The sequence below is a fragment of the Podarcis filfolensis genome (assembly GCF_964270895.1).
Source record: "Podarcis filfolensis genome assembly, chromosome: 6".
In the NCBI taxonomy this organism is placed as follows: domain Eukaryota; kingdom Metazoa; phylum Chordata; class Lepidosauria; order Squamata; family Lacertidae; genus Podarcis; species Podarcis filfolensis.
Window position 1 is genome coordinate 27,600,664 of NC_139609.1, and position 20,617 is coordinate 27,621,280.

The 20,617-nt window shown below is 43.3% G+C and overlaps 1 protein-coding gene across 7 annotated transcripts in view; it reads right to left on the minus strand.

Annotated features, from left to right (window-relative positions):
* The window catches only part of BTBD8 (BTB domain containing 8), a 44,500-nt gene that overhangs the window by 22,094 nt on the left and 1,789 nt on the right, over positions 1-20,617 (minus strand). For 4 of the 7 annotated variants that reach the window (XM_083620531.1, XM_083620532.1, XM_083620537.1 and 1 more), the window contains exons 2-5: positions 18,732-18,929; positions 5,446-5,741; positions 3,834-3,951; positions 2,875-2,964 (exon numbers count right to left, since the gene is read on the minus strand). In XM_083620531.1, coding sequence (XP_083476657.1) covers positions 2,875-2,964; positions 3,834-3,951; positions 5,446-5,741; positions 18,732-18,929 — 702 coding nt within the window. Of the gene's footprint in view, positions 1-2,874; positions 2,965-3,833; positions 3,952-4,193; positions 4,231-5,445; positions 5,742-18,731; positions 18,930-20,617 lie in introns of those variants that run through there. The other 3 variants (XM_083620533.1, XM_083620534.1, XM_083620535.1) reach the window with 3 other exon arrangements.

Genomic DNA, 20,617 nt, shown 5'->3' on the forward strand with positions numbered 1-20,617 from the left:
CTCAAACGTTTATAACGGCAACAGGAAAATCTACAAAAGGGCAGGACAGTGTATAAGAAGATTTGCTACAGTGGCCCCAGACTCAATCTGGGCTTGCAATCCTCATTTGTGGGGCAAGCACAGAAGCCTACTGGGCCAGTTTGCAAACAATGACACACCACAGTAATTACTCTGTGTGCATAAGAGAAGGGTCATGTGAGCCCAAGCTTTCTTCCACTTGTTCTCATAGAACAGCCATGTACAACACGTTGATCGCGAGCCCTGAGTGGACCGCGGGATTGTTTCTGGTCCATCGCAGGGCCTTTCTCTGCAACCTCAGATGCAGCAGCCGCCGCCGCCGCCAGTCTCCACAGGAATGCAACCCTGAGCAGCGCGCGCAGGGAGACAGAGGGAGGTGCGAGGGAGCTGGGGAGAGGTCTGCGCAATGCTGCTGGAAAAGGGGAGGTGGGCTTAGTGTGGGCAGGCACTATTGGGATCCACATCAGCTGTGCGGCTCCCTTTGACAGGGGAGAGACAGAGAAGCTGGCTCCTCAGATCTGTGCAAACTAATATAAATATACAGTTTGACTTTTCTCACTTGTTTAGTTACTTGTCCACCTAGTAACTATTTGGATCTGTCATAATGATAGCCAAACATAACTACTGTATCTGTGAAATAAAGATCCATCCATCCATTTATTTACTTAACAAATGACTTCAGACAGTGGTAGATCACTGCCGTTTTTTGATACGTGTTGGTAGATCACAGCCAACTTGTGATTGGACATGCCTGTCATAGAACAAAACCATGATTTGGCATTCTGACTGAACCTGGTCAACGGGTCTTAAGCGCCATCATCAGAAATACTGAGACTGTGGTTACATCTGAGACACTCTGGTGAAACAGACACCCCCTGTCAAGAAATATAGGTGCTGCCTGACTTCCAGCCAGGACAATAGGAAAAGCGGCTTTATCGCAGATAGGATGCATCTGACTCGGCTGTATCAAGAAGTGTCCCCAAGCTTCCAAGCGATCAAAAGTTCTAGGATGTCAGTTGAGGGAAAAAAAGCATCCAGCATCACACCACCAGGTATACACAACCATGTTCAACATATGTAGGAGCAGAAGAAAGCTAGTTTTTATTGTCACTTCGTCATCACAGTGCAATGACAGCTTTACATCCCCACAGATGTGCACAGCAAACCTCATGTTTACTCTGAGGAAAATCTCACTATGCTGAGATGGATTTTATTCAAAGGGATGGCTGTATAATATTGCACAAATTAAAAGCCAGAGCCCCTGTACAAGGAATGCTCAGCTAATGCGTTTTCTAAGGTGACAAGGAAAGCAGATTTGGAGTTTTATGAATCCATAATTCTTAATCCACAGTCAAGTGTTAAGTAATCCATGAACCAAGGCAGTCAGCTTGCTTTGCTATTCGCCATGTGCGCTGCTCTTATTGTACAAATGGCTACAAAAACCTGCTTAAACTGTTAGTGTTGGGATACTGCCAGGGAGACAAAGGCCATCACTGCCTCCACGTCGACTCGGGACGTCCACCGATCTCCCGTAGATACAGTATCAGCAATCAGCGACATGAGCTCCAGAGAATAGCTTCCCAAATTCCTGGGCTGATGCACGCTCTATCAGCAGATAATGCACAGCAAAAGTCGCACTCAGGAGAGCATTATTTACAAGTTTTATTCAGCGTTGATCAGAACAAAAAAAAACATGACTGCCTGCTTCAGTGTCTTCGACACCAAGTGAGAAACGAAAGCAACAGAAAACATAAACATCCTGTGAACAGGAAATGCGCAGGCTGTGACACAAACATCCTGCTCCCTTTTAAGGTGGAACGGAAATATCCTAACAGTTAGACCTACAGTGACCAGTACAAGCCCAGTGACAGCTCCCAGGTAAAATGGGGAAAAGCCTCAAGAATCTGCACTCCTCTCTGGAGCACCAGGCCCCAACTCCCAAGTATGGTTGAGTAGTTGCCAGCCCTGATTCAAGGCTAACTAAAGCTTCCCTTAAACCAGGATATGCAATTGTGTAACGTGTCATTTAAGCGGGGTAACCACTCCCTAGGAAAAAAAATCTCAATTTACATATAGACTGCAACAAGCCTGCCAACAAGCACTAATTGACAGACACTGTACCAAGTTCTCATCAAAAAAACATACTGGCCAAGTGGTCTCACACATAATGATAGCACTAGTAGGAATACAGCGCCCCCATACATCACCTACCCCAATAACATCCCCGGGTGCTGGGAGAGACATGGGCGACAAGAAAAACCTCTCCCCAGAGATGATACCATTATTCCAGCATCGCAATTGTGGTTTTAAATGGGTTCCCATTAGCCTTACACATGGTTCATATAAGTGCCAACACATATCAGTGCTGACGGAGGCATGATGCTCACCCGTGTGACGCTGCCCAACCCTGTCACCCTAGCAAGATGGCGCCTCTGCCCCTAACTGTTCCCCTACAAAGAATTTGTTCCAGGGTTTGTTCCAGGGAGGCAAGACACAGCAATGTCTTTCCAACATTGCCTTTATAATTTGTTTACTACCCATCTAACAGGCCAGCAAGTCATGCTAAAAGCAGAGAAGGGACGTTACTTGCTCATTGAATTTAATTGCAATGCAGAACTTTCAAATTTTTAACTCTTCCAGTTGACGGTTTGATGCAAATAGATAGATGCAGGTTCTCAATTCACAGAGGTTTCCCACTAGCCAAAATTTAGGACTGTTGCTCAAAAAATACTGCACCAAATAAGAGAGTCAGGACAGATTAATTTGAATTGCTTGGTATGCAGCATGGCTGCCCTGCATTTGCAGTGATTTTAAATTGCCTACCTTTGCTCCCATACGACTTGCAAAACAACTTACCCTTGAAGAGTGATGTGCTCTTGAGAGCTTTCGGCCCAGCTCCCATTCAGCATAGCAGCAAAGTAACAAGATCTGGCACATAAAATGGCCCTGAGAGAGGAAAGGGGGGGTGGGGGGGGGAGTAAACATTATTCTACTAGATACAAATATTTATTTTAGGAAAGCTGCTAAAAAAGGTTGAAATTATTTGCCCTTTACCTACTAATGCGTGTCTGCTCACTGCATACTTATTTCTCCCAGGATCCCTGGCAATTTAATCCGATTTGTCACAGAATGTGGAAAAATGCTACCATTCTGAAATGCCTCCAGTTAACAGCTAATCCACAATTCATTTTCATTATCCACAAAACAAGGCTGGAAGAATATCTCAAATTCTTAGGCACCTGGGGTTTTCTCCCACTTTGAACACAGAACACCACAATTTTTCCCCATCACAGATCTTTCATCTTCCTTCCAAATGAGGAAATACCTCTTTTGAGGGCAGATCTGCAGCTTAACAGTAATTCAGCTATTAACACTCTACAATTTTTTCAATATGATTTATTCTGGTAAAAGGTTTGCTTATTTATTTTGAGGACCAAGAGCTTTAAGGAGCAATACAGCTGTATTTTTTTTCTCTCGCTCACTAAACTAAGCTTTCCTTGCAGGAGGGGAATATTTAAAAACTCAACACACTGTTGCTGAATCAATGCCAGTTTTCATCTAGTATTAGATTAGCTCTTCTCCATCAAAGATCACACATATTGGACTGTATGCAATGCAACCTACTCAGAGTAGTCCCACTGATATTAATGGACATGACTAACCTAAGTCATTAATGTCAATGGGTCTACTCCACTGACTCCAAGTATAGCTTAATTAGACACAACCCACAGACATTTCTAAACGTTGTTCAACCCACCCCAAAAACGCACTAAGCTGCTTCTTTTTTAAAAAAAAATGCTAGTCTCTTGAAGTACCTGTGCACTTGAAACTGTTTTCTGTCAATCCATATAGTAAGATCCGAAAACCAAGATTTCTTGCAGAGCATCAATAGGTCTTTTCCTAAGCAAGATGCTGTTTCTATTTTAGAATCATCTGGAACAAAGAAAAATGAATTGTTATGAGACCATCCTCCACCATAAGGTCCTGGAATAGAAACATATCCTAAAAGAAAAGCTCTGTGGAATTTCACATTAATAAAATATACAGCCTCAGTAACATAGGAAACAGGTAATAAAAAAGGATCTCTGAACATCTCTAAAACCTCAATCCCTCCGAAATGCATGGGGAAAGAGGTGTGTGTTCAGTTGCTGACAAATGTTAACACTGGCGCTTACTGCACTTTGTAGGGGAGTTTATTCCATAGACAGGGATACACCCGGAGACTTTCCCCCTAGCATCCAGAACACCCTCAAGGCCTCCCCTGGAGATGTTAATTCACAGTCCGCTCAGTAAGAGTAGCATTGGGGTCATGAGTTTCAGGGCCATAGTGTTTGCACTATGCTGTACCACTTGTTCCCAATATAAAGCCACCAGGTGTGGTCATTAGTTGTTTGGGGGCGAAGTGTCATCAATGGGTTGATGCCATCCAGCCCTATTTCTATGTAACAGCTGAGTCAGGGGAGACTGTCCATGATCTGGACTAGGGCTGGGCAATATATCCATATATTGTCCAAAATCAGTTTGAAGTCCGTATCGTGATATCAATTTCATAATTATTTGACTTGGCAATATATCGCGAATCACAGTGTGGGAGTGCACTACGTGAAAATCACAATGTGGGGGAAACCGTGAAGTCAGCCAATGCTTCTCTTGATTCCTGCAGCCCCTGGTAACTCTGCCGGCTCACCTCTCCCCTGCCTTCCGCAAGGGGCAGCGAATCACAAGAGTAGGCACCAGCAGAAATCATGATGCAGGAAAAACTGCAATGCCAGCCAATGGCTCAACATAGCTCCACCCTTATTTCAGACATGGTGATATATGGGTATATCTCAGTGTCTAGCTGGTGATATCACAATGTTGAAAACCAGATATCGCCTGGCCCTAATCTGAACAGTTGTGGGATGGATGAGGGTCAATAAATGGAGCTTGAGCCCAAAGGCATTATGGACTGGTGGTTCTCATGCCCGGGAAATGATCTGCAATCCTAAACCCACTTTGGAGAAAGATGAACTCACCAGGACTTCTGAAGAGACATGTGTAGGACTGCACTGTTACATCTTGCCTGCAGGCTTACAATATGCCTTGGTTGTTGTTTTTATTGATCTTGTGTGAGCCTCAGGGTACCTTTCCAACGGAAGAGTGGGCTAACAATGCTTTAAGCAAACTCTGTAATTCCACAAAATGCTCGGCACTAGAGCATCTCCGCTCTTACACAATAGGTGGGTGTAAGAGTTGCTGTGGCTACACATTCCTAAAGTCCTGTCTAAACAACGCAAGGCTCATTACTCAGGAGCCAAGTTACAGCGAAGAATATTAAACTCGACATTGCAAGCGCAGCAACGGCAAACCTTGTTTCAGATGGTTAACAAACCCACACTGGCATTTAAGTAACAAAAGGAAATCCAAACGCCACCGGTTTAACCTCACCTGACACAACTGCATTGCCTTCAGCATCAACAGCAGCAGCAGCAGCTTCTTCTCCAGGAATTTCATTTGCAATAAAAGGGGAAGCAGCAGCTTCTGTTTCTAGGGCTCCGCTTAAGGAATACTGATAACCAGATGTCCTTTCATGATTTTCTAGGCACTGTCCAGCGAATATTTCACCATTCTGCAGATTGCTGACGTCCACACTTTCATGTTCCTTTGTGGAGCTAGGCTTTGATATTTCTTTCTTGAGAATCGCTTGCTCAGACTCTTTGACGTTTCCGGATGAATACACGACCCTAGGAAGAGAGAGCCAGGCTGTAATCCCATGCACATATATTTGGAAGGGAGTCCCACTGACTTCAATGGGACTTGCCTCTGAGGACGCCTGCAAAGGATCAGACTTCATAGAAAGTTTTATGCATTGCATAATTCAAAATGTGGTTTTGACTACCAGATCTTGTGAAGTTAACGGTTCCTATCCTTAAGTAGTTGTCCAAAACAAGTAGCAAAACAGAAATCTAATAATACCACAATACATTGCTTTACTTGCCCCTCCATCTCAATCATTTTGGTAAGTGAGGCTGCGCCAAACACTAAAACCTAATTATATATATTTTAATATACAGAGTACTCAAAAATCCAAGACATTTTAAAAACAGCAGTTATCGCAAGTTAACTCAATCAGGAGAAAAAATATCTCCCAGGTACATCTTAAAAGTGTATTTTCCTAATAGCACATCTGCTAGAGAAATAGTACTTTACAATGCAACATCCCTGAACCAAACCCGGTCCATGAAGCTTCTGCCATCTGGCTTCTTAGTTGTTATTCTAGAAATAAAAAAGGCAGCTTTAAAGGATGGGCAATTCAAGACCAGACCAGGTTCCCAATCTCTCTGAAAGTGGCTGACGAAGGAAACAAATTGCTGATCAAGAAACTTGCTGTTGCAGATTTGATAATGGGGGAAGAGCCACACCTCCATGGTACTGTAGCTCAAAAGTTCCAGGTTTAATTCCCAGAATCTCCAGGTGAGGCTGGGAGAGAAATCCTCACTTGAAAAAGGGGAAAGCCACTGCCAGACCATGTGAAAAATACTGGGTTCAGTAGACCAATTGCCTAACTCAGCATAAGGCAGTTTTCTATGTTTCTATGCACAATCACCTAGAATTATTCAATATTTTCAGAAACTAGCTATTCTACAGGGAGGGTCCATGCATGCAACAAAGATTATGCTTCAACTATAACCATTTTTTTGTTTGCTCTTTTCCAATGTGTTACTTTCTGGCCTATTTAAAAAGCAAACTCGCAACTGTGCATTGGAAAGAAAACCACATTATCCCAGCATAATCAGATTCAAGCAGACCTAGCGGGAGAAGATGTACATAAAATACAGGTGCATGTGAATATGCACAGAAAAAAAAGCATGAACCAAACATGCCACATTATAACTTGAAGATCCTGTGATGTAGACTTAGAATGAGCAGCCCTCTGGATCGCTTCCTGGTTTTCCCCGCTAAAGTGTTCATTTACTGTCAACGATAACAAAAACAGCCTCATCAGTTCTCAAAGTCTTTTACGACAAGACAGACAAAAGTGTCATGCAACCTTCAAGAAAGCCATAAAGGGCAAGGGTGTTTAAAAAACAAGAAAAACAGGGTTGCCTCTGAGTAGCTAAATAACTCAGGCTACTTTTTGGTGGGAAGACTTCAAGATAACTATTTCCTTGAAAGACTTGCTTGGCAATATGCATGAATTTATGGAGTGTTAAAGAGTATGCTGTGTCCTTTAAGGCATAAACACTCTTGTCCAAATCTGTTCTGAAAACAACCTCCAGACAGACATTCTAAACTGTGTGCTGCAATCAGATGAAACTTGTCTGTATTTATTAGTCAATTTATAATAATTCCAGGAAAATACAAGATAATCTTCCTGCCTGGAAGCTGTAACACTCCGTTATCAGACAGTCATCTAAATTAAGGTTGCAAAATTCTTCTCCCCTTTGGGAGAGTACGCTGACTGGACTGCTAAAATCTTGATCATCACTGGTGGGGTTGACAGGCTTTCCAACAAAGCAATAAACAAATAATGACTTTGGCCTATGCAGGAAAGGAGAAATAGTCATTTCTACATATTCTGTCACACTCTAGCATGACCAATAAACTGATTGCAAGCTGTGAAGACAAGTTCAAGTTTGATTCTCATTGCCCAAGGGGCACAGGTTTATTCAACAGACCAAATCCCCCAAGGGCACCCACTTACTTCCTCCCATAGATTGAACAGCTGCTGTTCATTCTTATGGGGGAAAGTACAGCATTTGGGGGATGTGGATGGCACTGTGGTCTAAACCACAGAGCCTAGGACTTGCCGATCAGAAGGCCGGCGGTTCGAATCCCTGCGACGGGGTGAGCTCCCGTTGCTCGGTCCCTGCTCCTGCCCACCTAGCAGTTCGAAAGCACGTCAAAGTGCAAGTAGATAAATAGGCACCACTCCGGCGGGAAGGTAAACGGCGTTTCCGTGCGATGCTCTGGTTTCACCAGAAGCGGCTTTGTCATGCTGGCCACATGACCCGGAAGCTGTACGCTGGCTCCCTCGGCCAATAAAGTGAGATGAGCGCCAGTGTCAGTCACAACTGGACCTAATGGTCAGGGGTCCCTTTACCTTTACCTTACAGCATTTGGGGAAGGGAAGAACAAAGTCTATTTCCTTCCCCTCTCTTAAGGTGGCTCTAGGATTATGGGGAAGAGGACTTGTCCTTTTAAAAGTTTAACCCCACAAAATCTGCTCCCCCATTTTTGTTTAAGATTCCTTCTTCTCCTGCTTTTCCAACTGGAATGCTTCTTGCTGGAAGAGGGAGGAGAAGCAGCATCACAAACCTCTTTGGATTCTGGAGTTGTGCTTGGCCCATGGGAATTGAAACAGCTTTGGGAAAGCAGGTCTGACTCTGTCCCATGCTCTACCTAAAGACACTGGGGTCAACCTTCTTTTTTATTTAAATCTCTATTTACCCACATGCCTTGAATTACAAATCATTCTGTAGAAAAAGACAAGATGCAGGTTTTCTGTAAGATCACCCCGAAACTCCTGGGAGCATACAGAGGCACCTTTAAATAGGGGGTCAGTGCCATGTTTTTGTGAACTCTGCCTCCCTCAGTCACTACCCCCCAAATGACATGTGCATTTGCTTCTGAATCAAACACCCATTTCTCTTCTTTGCACTTCTCCACGCACATTTGACAAGCTGTCTCCATCTCTAAAAAAACAAACAAAGCACCTTGCAGTTTATCCAAATACCTGGAGCAGATTAGTAAATCTGGGGAGAAAAGAGCTACCCATTCACCCTAAAAGACACATATGATGCAAAAGCTACCAACTGTTGCAACGTAGTGCCCTCCAGATGTTGTTGGACTAAATAAAGCATAAAAACTAACAGACCCTAAGAATCTAAAGTCAATTTTTTTGAATGGTTTCTTTAAATGTAAAGGTTCATCATTGTTCCACCCGATGTGTATGTCTTGCAAGGGCCAGAGCAAAATAACGAGACCCAGCTTTACAGCTGTGAAACATAGCAGGTGCTGCTGAGTTATATTGATTAAGCTGTGTCAGCAATTGGGTGGAGTATATAAGGAGCAGCACCTAGCTCTCCCATCACCCTGGGGGATGGGTTGGTGGTTGGGTCTGGTTTGTTGATGTATTTAGTGTAAATGGAGTTTTTGTTTTTCTTATTAAAACCTTCTTTAAGGACTTTTTGAGTCCCTTTTTAATGCATGGTCTCCCCAGCAAGCTCTCTGCAGCGCTTCTAAACTGCAAATAGTCAACAAATTTAATGTGGCACTAAAAATACATCATTCTTGGCAGCAGGTAAGCTTCTCTGGGGAACAGCATTTCATAATCGGGAAGAGTGTCAGCATCGCCCTTGAGCCAGTACCACCAACTGGACTCATCCACTCAGCCCCGACTGGGCTAGGCGAGCTGGGTAGCACTTCCAGAGACCACCTTCTGCACAGGAACAGGTCAAAGTGCTGTGGACTCACAGCTTAGAGTTGTGAGCACCGGATTCACTCCCACAAGAAGACAGTCATCGCACAGCAGAGTATAGCAGAGTACAGCAGAGTATAAACGACTCGGAGAGCAGCTCTGTAGAATAACTTCTTTATTCTATCTACAACTATCATACACAACTATATACAGAGCTAAATGAGGCCTAAGCATAAATGAATGCTAAACTGAATGGTCAATGAAATGCTGCCAACTTTCCATCTCTGACTATCCCATCCACCTCAAGTTAAACACATACTTTTGCAGCAGCTAGGCCAAAAAGACAAAAGGCGTTAACGTGGGATGAGACAAGATTACACAGAATCTCCTCCAGTTAAGAGCACAGGATTATTAACTAAGGTTTCAATAGAAATAATGAAAGCATAATATTTCAGCCAAAGAAATATAGAGTCCAGAATCAACACCAGATTTTGGGTGATGGGGGAGGTTCCCCTGAGTGGAGGGGCCCAGCCAAGGGGGTGCAAATTTGAGAAGATCCATAGTTGAAGAAATGTCAAATTTTGGCTTTGTACAGAGCACCATATTACGAAAAATTACCAAAGTCTGTTCCTGCCAGAATGACCCTTCTTTCATATACTTGCACCGGCTAATATAACAGACAGCTTAGAGATCTCTTACATCAGGGGTCAGCAACCTAAGGCCCATAGGCCACAAGCGGCCCATGGGGGTCATTTAATCGGCCCGTGGACCCCCACCGCCCGCTTGGGGACCTCGCCGCTCACTTGGTCGGCTCCCGTGTGCCGCACTAAACTGGTGCAGAGCAGAGAGGGGACTGCCTCCTGCGAAGCTGGCCTGCTTCCCATTGGGAAGCTGTGCACGCCTCCTCTGCGCCGGAAAGAGCGTTTGCGCATGCATGTGTGCGCGCACTCTGGCCCGCTGCAGCATCTGCGCGACTGTGAACCGGCCCAAGCCACAAAAACTTTGCCGACCCCTGTTTTACATGGTTACAAAACATTTGCAGCAAGATGTGGTAGCTTTTGAGTTAGAAATCCAAGTCCCTCTCTGCCGAAGATGCAGCACGGAATCCATGGAGCATAACTTCTGCTGTCTGCAGACTGAAGACTCCTAGCAGCAGACCTGGTAAGTACGTAGAGGAGATTTAGCCGTGAAAGTGACACTAGGAGATGACAACGTTAAAGAATGGTTCACCAGCATAGTGCATATTAGCAGGGCAAGACTGGGTTGCGCAAGCCCAATGGACAGTGTTGGGCGGATGAAGCAAAAGGTGGCAGTAAATACCAATTACTGCAGGTGGGAGAGGCGAACAACAAGATGGGAGAGTTGTTGGTTTTCTGTGCTCCATTTTTGGCCTTCATAGAGGCATCCGATTGGCCTCTGCAGGAAAGAGAATGCTGTGTTAGATGGCCCTATGATCCAATCCTGTGCTTATGGACCTTCCACATACACAAAATAGCTGATCCTAGAATTTCTTCTGGATCTGCTAGACTGAGAGCACATTTCTATTATGGAGCAGGAGGAAAACGAAACAGCATTAAGACTTTCATGCCCCTTCTTTCGGAGACAAGGTATACATCACTTTGAATTTTTCCATTACAAACAAACAATAGCTTTAAAAATAGCATGTAGAACAGAAGCTAAAAGGAATGACAGCCTTAGCAGTAAACAAGCTAAATGATACCAGCCATTCTGAAGCTGCTCGAGACAGGAAGCTGAAATGTCTATATAAAAAGGAGGACAGAAATACAGCAGAATTGAGAAAGCAGGCAGACTATGTACTCATGCTCTGTATTTTAATGCAACTCGGAAGCTTCTGTGCTTTTTGAAGTAGGGAGAGTTCTCCGTACGTTTCAATCTATTATAATTGGCCAGGTTAATAAATGTTTAATATTTGTGGAGTTCTCCGTATCTGCCCAAGAACGCTGCAGTATTCCCTGCTGCATTGACCTAGCCACGGGAGGCAGCACTCACTGATCTCACAACAACTGAAGCACATTGGGAGCAAGATGCTGTGTTGTGGAAAACAACCCATGTTGCCTTCACTCTCTTAGAGCAGACCAATTCCCGATAGCAGCTACTAATGCAAAAAAAATCCTGCAGAAGTCCTGCCTTTCAGAAAATTCATACATGGACAAAGGCTTGCTTTTATAAGAAAAAAGACTGTCTAAAAACACAAAAGCTCAACAACGTTGGGTTGTCCGTTCCAAAAGGTGGGAGTTCCTGCACCTCTTTTTCTAGGGGGAAAAAAAAAGCAGCACTGTAGACGGTATTATTGCTTTCTGCTCAGTGGAGGTCAGGTGACACATTGGAGCCAATATCAATACGCAACCAATATATATTGGTTGTTTCTTAGCGCAGACCCAGGCCACCAAGCCTGAGCTTCTATAGCCACCAGCCACTATGAACTACCATTGGCAGGACTGGCAGCAACAGCAGCAGATGTGTTCTATGCTTATGATAGTATTTTATTCTCTTGGTAATTATGCTGTTTTAAATTATGTGCATTTTATACTTGACTTTATTTAGCAATGTTTCCTCTTGAAATGTTTAAGATTATTAGTTTTTACCCCTTACCTGCTTTAAGTCTGATGTGTTCAGTTTATCCGTATGCTTTTATCTTACGCTGGTCTGTGACCAAAATAAAGATTGATACCGATATTTAATATTAAAGCTGATCTGTGGTGGTCGTGTAAACATGCTAGAGAGTATTGGGAAATGATCATAAAACTCACATTTCCCAAAAGACCAGAGGCCTTTCTCATAGGGATGATAGGTGATGACATTCCAAAAAAGGCACTCAATGTCTTTCTGCGTGCGACTGCTGCAGCTAGAAGAGTATATACGGAAAAATGGAAAGAAGAGATACCCACGAAAGAAACTTGGCCAAACAAATTGATCGAATACATAGAATTAGTAACCATGACCATGAAAACTAAAGAATAAGGACAAGTTAAAGAGGAGTGGAGGTGTTTTGGAAATTATTTTAGAGGGTAAAATATATAATTTAACCTAAAAGTACAAGTTAACCTATGAGCAGCAGATAACATCAAAAAAGAAAGACTTGAGATGATAATGGGTGAAATATTAGAATATGCAGCAGATCAAGATTTCCATAGAATGCCACAGCGAGATGGATTGGGAAGTCTTCCAAAAAGAGGAGTGATGGATACTGTACAATGTGTGTATAAAAGCTGCTAAAACTGCATAAATAAAAGTTGGTTTTTTAAAATGAAATGTTTAAGATTTTTTTGTTTGTTAACTTTGTATGCATAAGATACATATTCTATAGTTGACATCCTTTGTAATGTTTTATTTTGAAATCTTTAAGATAATGTTTTTGTTTTTACTGTTAATTATGTTGCCTTGACTGTATATTTTATATTTGACTTTGTTTTATTGTGGCTTGGTTCCTTTGATGTTTTAATGTGTTGTAACCCGCTTTGAGATTTTTTTCTTAAAAATATAAAGCAATATAGAAATGAAATGAATACGTAATAATACAGTGGTACCTCGGGTTACAGACGCTTCAGGTTACAGACTCTGCTAACGCAGAAATAGTACCTTGGGTTAAGAACTTTGCTTCAGGATGAGAACAGAAATTGTGCTCCAGTGGCGCGGCAGGCCCCATTAGCTAAAGTGGTGTCTCAGGTTAAGAACAGTTTCAGGTTAAGAACGGACCTCCGGAATGAATTAAGTTCTTAACCCGAGGTACCACTGTAGGTCCTAGGAGCAGCCCACATGGTGAGGCTGAGCTGCACTCCTGTTCACTGCAGATCACCCAGATGGAGCAGCAACATTGGGACTGTGCAGCTGCACTAGCAGAACCAACCCAGTGCTCCCGCCACCTGAACATGCACACCCAGGCAAGCCGCAGGGACAGCCCTGTTCGGAAGGCAGTTGTGCCCCATCACACGGGCTGCTACTGTAGGGCTCTAAAGCAGATGATTGTGTCTCGGTTCCTCAGTCAGACCAACCTGTCCCAAACAGAATCATAGAACTGTAGAGATGGAAGAGACCCTGAGGATCATCTCATCCAACCCCCTGAAAGAATACACAGCTGTCCCATATGGGGATTGGACCTGCATCCTTGGCATTATCAGCACCACACTAACCGATGGAGCTATTCAGTGGCTGGTGAAGGGGTACAATGGGTAGGAAAGAGTAACAAGAGGCTGTCGCCAGGGACCAGCAGCTCTGGATAAAAGAGTTCTTGCACTGTTATTGGAGTCAGCACTGTGCAAATAAAGGATTTATTTAAATACCTTGTGAATCTACCAAGAAACTTGATGATAACCAGAAGTTCAGATGGACAGGAACAATCTGTTGTCAGGAACTGGTACAGTGGTACCTCGGGTTAAGAACTTAATTCGTTCTGGAGGTCCGTTCTTAACCTGAAACTATTCTTAACCTGAGGTACCACTTTAGCTAATGGGGCTTCCTGCTGCCGCCGTGCAGTTGCCATGCGATTTCTGTTCTCATCCATCCTGAAACAAAGTTCTTAACCTGAGGTACTATTTCTGGGTTAGCGGAGTCTGTAACCTGAAGCATCTGTAACCCAAGGTACCACTGTATTTATAACAAGAGGACACCAGCAATAGACAAAGCCCATTAGAGACTCAAAGAAGTACCGTATTTTTCGCTCTATAGGACGCACCCGACCATAGGACACACCTTGTTTTAGAGGTTGAGAACAAGAAAAAAATATTCTCCCCCCTCTGCTCAGTGCCCCTTCAGCAAAGTGGCAGGAGAAACGGAGCCCCTTCCATTTCTCCTCCCGCTTGGCTGAAGGGGCGCTGCGCAGCTCTCCCTCTCTGCTGAAGCCAGGAGATTCTTGCTCTCCCAGCTTCAGCAAAAGGGACCCGAAGCCTCCGGAGCGAAGCGGGACCTCCCGCTGCGCTCCGGAGGCTTCAGGCGGCTATCCCTGAAGTCTTCAGAGCGCAGTGCAAGTTCCCGCTGCGCTCCAGAGGCTTCAGGTTCCTTTCGCTGAAGCCAGGAGAGTCTTCAGGCGGCTATCCCTGAAGCCAGGAGAGCGAGAGGGGTCGGTGCGCACTAATCCCTCTCGCTCTCCAGGCTTCAGGGAAAGCAACGCGAAGCCTCCAGAGCGCGGAGGGAGTGCTCCCTCTGCGCTTCGGAGGCTTCGCGTTGCTATCGCTGAAGCCAAGGAGCCTGCATTCGCTCCATAGGAAGCACACACATTTCCCTTAATTTTTGGAGGGGAAAAAGTGAGTCCTATAGAGCGAAAAATATGGTAAGTTGGATTTGAGGTTTGGGTGATGTCGATTATACGGGGTAATGAGGCTCCAACTGCAAACTTTTTCACTAAAAATGTCAAATTTGAAATTAAGGCTGCAATCCTACATACCATGCTGAGTAGGCATATGTAGGACTGAATCGTAAGCTTTATCTTCCTGAACATTTGAAGAATGGGAAAACAATTAAGACAGAATAAAAGAACTGCTTTCAAAGAAGAATTAAAATAAGTCGGGCGTTTGAAAAACAAAGCTTTAAATACAATTTTTTTTTACTGAAGGACACAAGGATGAAATAGAAGATACCCCCTCGCCCCCAAAATAAATTAAAAATCCAGAAATAGGATTACTGCCTCTAATAGCTGCTGAAACTGATAAAAATCCTTATTTCCACATATAGATTTTGTTTCATTTCGCAAGCTACAGGTAGCGATAAGGAAATTCAATTACGCTTAAAGACTCCGAGTCACAAAAGTAAACTGTACAAATAGACTGAAATCAATTTCAACAAAACTGGGCTAACTTAACAATATAATCAGACCTTACAGCCTTACCAACATTTACAATTTCTGTTAACGTTATAGTGTAGATAAGGATCATGGCCTAGACTTGCAAATATTTGCATAACCACATGTTACTAGTTTTCTTGTGCAAATCCTAGTACAATAGTATAGTTTCTGACCACAGCTGTTTTTGCTGCACTGCAGTACTCCTGTGATAAAAGCCAATGGAACTCAGGATTCAGTTCCAGTTGTGTAAAAAAATATCCTGCATGACTTGGCAATGTTAGCAAGACCTCACTATTTCCCAAAGAGGGAAAATTTAATTGTTGGGAAGAATACATCATTTTACACCTGCAAATTTCTCCAATGTGGATAAAATGCAAATCCAAAGTCTCACGCATTTCAAAATCCTGCCTCTTCATTCTAATACCAGAGGCTTGGTACAAAGAACCAATACAGAACTCTTTGCTAATAACCACAGCAAAAACACTGGTTTCCAAATACTGAAAACCAACTGAGTACCTGCTCCTGATAAACTGCCTGTCAAACTGAGACAGATGGCAAATATGCTGAAAATTACTTTCATTCAGCTGAAAGGAGACATATTCACAAGAGATTCTTTTTAGTGATAAATAAGCTTATTTGCTATATATATTGGAATGCTAAATTTGCACGATAGTCCTGTCAATCTATTGGTTTTTCCTTATTAAAGTTCTCTGGGAAGCTTTTGCATATTTGTATTTCAGAATACAGGGGGAAATCATTTTCACACACACAGCTGTAACGCAAACCTTTGCCTTTGCTGTCTGTTGGGAAGAGTAAAAATTCCATTGCTCTATTTTTCCAAAGCTTCCTGCATTGCGCCAATTCGTTCAATTATGCAGCTGCTAATTGGAATTGACAAAAATCTTTTACTTGTCAAGCTGTACGTACAGTGAGAACAGCATTTCTCCTTTTTAATTGGTGGCACGGCCAATGGCATTCACACTTAAGATTTGCACAGGTCCTACTAAAAACCAGAACACTGTCAAGTTTACAAGACAGAAGGGTAAGAAATGGAATGGATTTTATTTTAAAGTAGGAAAATGGGGAATAATTACAGCAGGGTGGTTAAAATTAAAATAGGAATTCACGGTCTTCTACCTCTAACCTGTAAAGCTGATGTAACTACTGTTTTGCCGCATCTAAATATGGGCAAATAATAATAATCTGGTAATCAAAAACTGTGGTATTCCCTGGGAATCTCTGTAAAAGTAGGGTGTCTGTTCTAAAAAGTAGCTTGAATTAGCATAGCCTCTTCCCTGCAGGCCTGAAGATCACATTTAATTAAGCAATAGGCTGCTCACTCTTTACATTACAAAGGGAATGTCTAATATGCAGTTCTCCAATATACCACAGGCTCTCAGCGGCCATGTCACTTAACCTCAGTTGAAGAAACCTGTCAACAGAAGAGACTCCCACTCAGCAAGAGCAATAAAAGCATCAATCCCGCTTCTCGCGCATTTCATGTAGCAATTGGCTTCTGGGCCACGTAAAAAATGACCTGCCCTGCATCCTGTGAGGAACACCAATCCTCTAAAGGAGAGGATTAAAGAACCAGAAAATCATCTAAGAACGTGTCTTGATTTTGACAAATTACCCAGTCTTGATGACGAGCGAAACATTCGGCACAGCCACAAAGGGAGCCTCTATATTGTAATGAGCTCTCCTAGGTGCTGGATTTGAGCAAAGACTGGATTTGAGGAACCCCAGGAGGATTCTAGCATCCCCAACACTGGCGGGCTTTACACATCTGTACAGCAATTGGAACCATTCACTTATATGGAGCAAAATAAAGGTGCACACTTGGAGACAACCTCAGGACAAGCTAAACCTCCCTCTGGCAACCTCAGAAATTAGCAAGGCACCAGGCGCTGCTCCTTTTGGGACCATGTGGAGGTTGGCAAATAACCGCTCCATCTGGCTGGCCCCTCCAGCTTCCTTAAGCGGGTCGGAAGAATTACTTACTTATTGCATTTACATCTCCTTTTCCTCCAATGAGTAAATGGATCATCCTCCTCCTCAATCTCTACAATGACCTTGTGAGGCAGGTTAAGAGGTTGTGACTGGCTCCAAGGTCACCCAGTGAGCTTCAGATTTGAACCCTGATCTCCCATGTCCTAGTCAGACACTCTAAGCACTACACCACGCTGACTTCCTATATTTCTTCTGCTATGGGGCACTAGGTAAATAAATCTGGGGAAAGCCAAATGTCACTTAAAGAAGGTTCTGAAGAGTTTCCTGGAAGCTTGCGTTTGTTTTATTCTGGGTTGTTTTATTTGATCTTTTAATGTGTTGTAAACCTTTTTGAGGTTTTTTTTCTTTAAAATATAAAGTGGTATAGAAATTAGTAATAATAACAATAATAATAAGTTCAAGTGCAAAAAAGGTGCCTAGATATTCCATTGTGGCAACCGTAACTTAGGTTTAAGGTGCCATTTGGTGATTAGCTTATATATCTGAGTTTCTAACACTGCCTCAGAGTCTCAGATCAAGGGCATTCTGCCACCTCTCTGAAGTACCAAATTAAAGTAATTTTATAAATGTATGAATTATTTAAAAAGAATGGTGCATAAATTATTGGATTTGCAACCAGCAACTTCCGGTTGAGTGAGAGTGCTGGAACGAGGAACAGAGACCAAACACTGAGGCCTTGCTCCAGGTCTCCCACATCACCCAATAAAACTGATTGGTGGTAAATTCGGTACAGACAAAAGAAAAATCCTTTCTCACACAGTATGTAATTTATTTATAGAACTAATTGCCACAATGTGTGATAGCCAGGATCTTAGGGTTTCTCCCAAAGTCACACACTTACTCTCAATTAGTGAGCATAAGTTTGCAGAAAATGTAGAACAGACATTATAGCTCTTTCAGATATCCTTGGTGAAAACATACCTACATACAAGAAGCATCTCTAATGAAAAAATAACCGTTTTAACAAAGTCATCTAACTAGCCAGTAGGCATGAGGAAAAGCAGTTTCATGGAGAAAGCAGACCATTGTTACTCAATGCAAATCACACCTCTTTCCATTTAATTCATGAGTACTAAGACTATCCCCAAAATCATCTTGCAGTTAAGTACACTCTTACAACTTGCTGGCCATCACTCTGTCAGCTACCCCTTTTACCTCCACTTTTGCTTCCTCTCTCCCAATTTCATATTGTCAAATATTAAGAAACAGACGTATCAAAAATATATATTCTGGTATGTTGATGATTGGTCATGGGTTCATATCTACAGTGTTAAAAAAAAGGTGGGGCACCATTCTTTTAACATATCATAGAATAGAGTGGGTGGGAGAACTCACTCTTCCCAAATTCCTTGTTCCCCAATCTAAGAATCAGGCTCATTCCTTGATGCCCAGAGAACCATTATAATTGGACAAACTGGTGGCCTGCTATCTTAACTGCCACCAGATCTATCACAATACTGGCTTGAACCACATTTTTTAAGGGGACAGGTGAGAGTGGAAACTTACTGCAGGAATGTTTTAAATTCAGAGGGTTCCAAATTCTCCAGATTCAAAACTTCACCATGGTTTGGACTGTTTAACACTCTTCCAGCAACTTGGGAGAAAAAACTGGGAACTCTTGCTAGTAGCACTCCCTTGTGAGCTCGGAAGAGAGCACCGCCAACATGGAAAGTGACATCAGTTTGTATTTCTTCTTTAAGAAGCCTGTGAAACACAACAGAGAGAGCATCACACATTGAGCTCAAAATGGAGTTCAGAATATGTTTCTTTCTTGGATGTCTAAAACAAAGTGCTATGCTTGCTCACATTCCATCCTCCAATTACCAGCTACCCAGATGGTAGGTGGCACTGAAATTAACTGGAACAGGGGTGGCACCAAGAGCCAGGATGACTGGTCACCTGCTGAGGTACATACCAACCTGTGGAGGTGCCCTCCTATTCCTCCTTGCTGTCCTGTTCACCTGTGTGAGCTGACAAGAGCAAGCCACAGTGCCTTCTGCTTATTTTTCCTCCAGGACAGCTGCACAGACAAGACCCTGAGAAAAGGCGCAAGCAAGTGAGCACTGGAAGGAAAATGAAGTGAGCAACTTATGGAAGGGTCCCCCACAGAGATTTTGCCCAACAGCAACCCCAAACCTGGCGCCAGCACCGGATCGGACTCACATCCAGCTGTTTGATAATACGAACAACCAGGCCCATTGCGAAACTCACTTCCTCTCCTGTGTTTTCTCTCTCCCTGCTTCTTGCTATTCCAAGACTTGCAATTTCTTTCTTTCTTTACCTTTCATTTCTGTTTAGCTACTGGGAAAGCTGTAGCTTCAGAGAGCAGGCGAGGCAAAGAGCTTTTTCCTTGCTGAGATTCTGCACAGAGCCACAATTCCTAGCATGCCCTGGGAAGAACCGATTATTTAACTACTCTAAGAATTGGAGCTCTGGGAGGTCAATACGGGTCTCCTAGTGACTCTAAGCAATTCTGAACCACCTACAGCTCCCAGAATTCTTTGGGGGAAGCCATGACTGTTTAACGTGGTATGATGCTGCTTTAAATGTATCGTGCAGACAGGAGCTCAGACATGGCAAGAACAGACCCCCTGAAACCAATGGGATTTAGCCGTGACAACTACTTATGCCCCATTATTTCAGTGGACCTACTTGGAGCAGGCTGAAGCCTGCATCCATCCCTTGCTTTTTCTCAAATCTTGAAAACTCCAACTTTCTCCAAGGAGTGGAGAATGAAAGTGTCATGAAGTAGTGATTCTGTAAACAAGTATCGCTGGGTGGGGCCCCTCAGGCAGGTGGTAGCAATTAGTTCCTGAAGTGGGAGCAGGTGATGGGGCTGGCTGGCTGCCAGCATTCCCCAGCCCCTATAAATCTTCGAGTTAACCTGGCGAGGGGAGGGGAGAACACGCTGTAGATTAGGCTGCCATTTGACGTCTGTAGCTGGTGCCAGAGAAGATGCCAATAAAGTCTGATAATCCGTTTGGTGCCTACGTGCGAATTATTAGAAGCCTGGAGGGAGGACTCGGGAAAGCGACCTCCTCCTTGATAGAAAGTTCTTTCCAAAGCACAGATGGAAAAACAGGTCCCAGAAGGACATCCCCTAGCAATTAGTCTCCAGGGAGGAACAATTATTCCATCAGCTGGAACAGCTCAGACGATAGCATATGAGGCTCTTAATCTCGGAATCATGAGTTTGAAACGCCACGTTAAGCAAGAGATTCCTGCGTCGAAGGGAGTTGGACTAGATGACTCTCATGATACCTTCCAACTCTAAAATTGCATGATTAATAAGCAACCCCGTGTGACGTTAACACATGAGTGCTGGAGGTGAAATAGTTAAACAGGCTACCCAATCAGAACCCAGGGGGTGGAGTCAGAGGGACTATAAAACC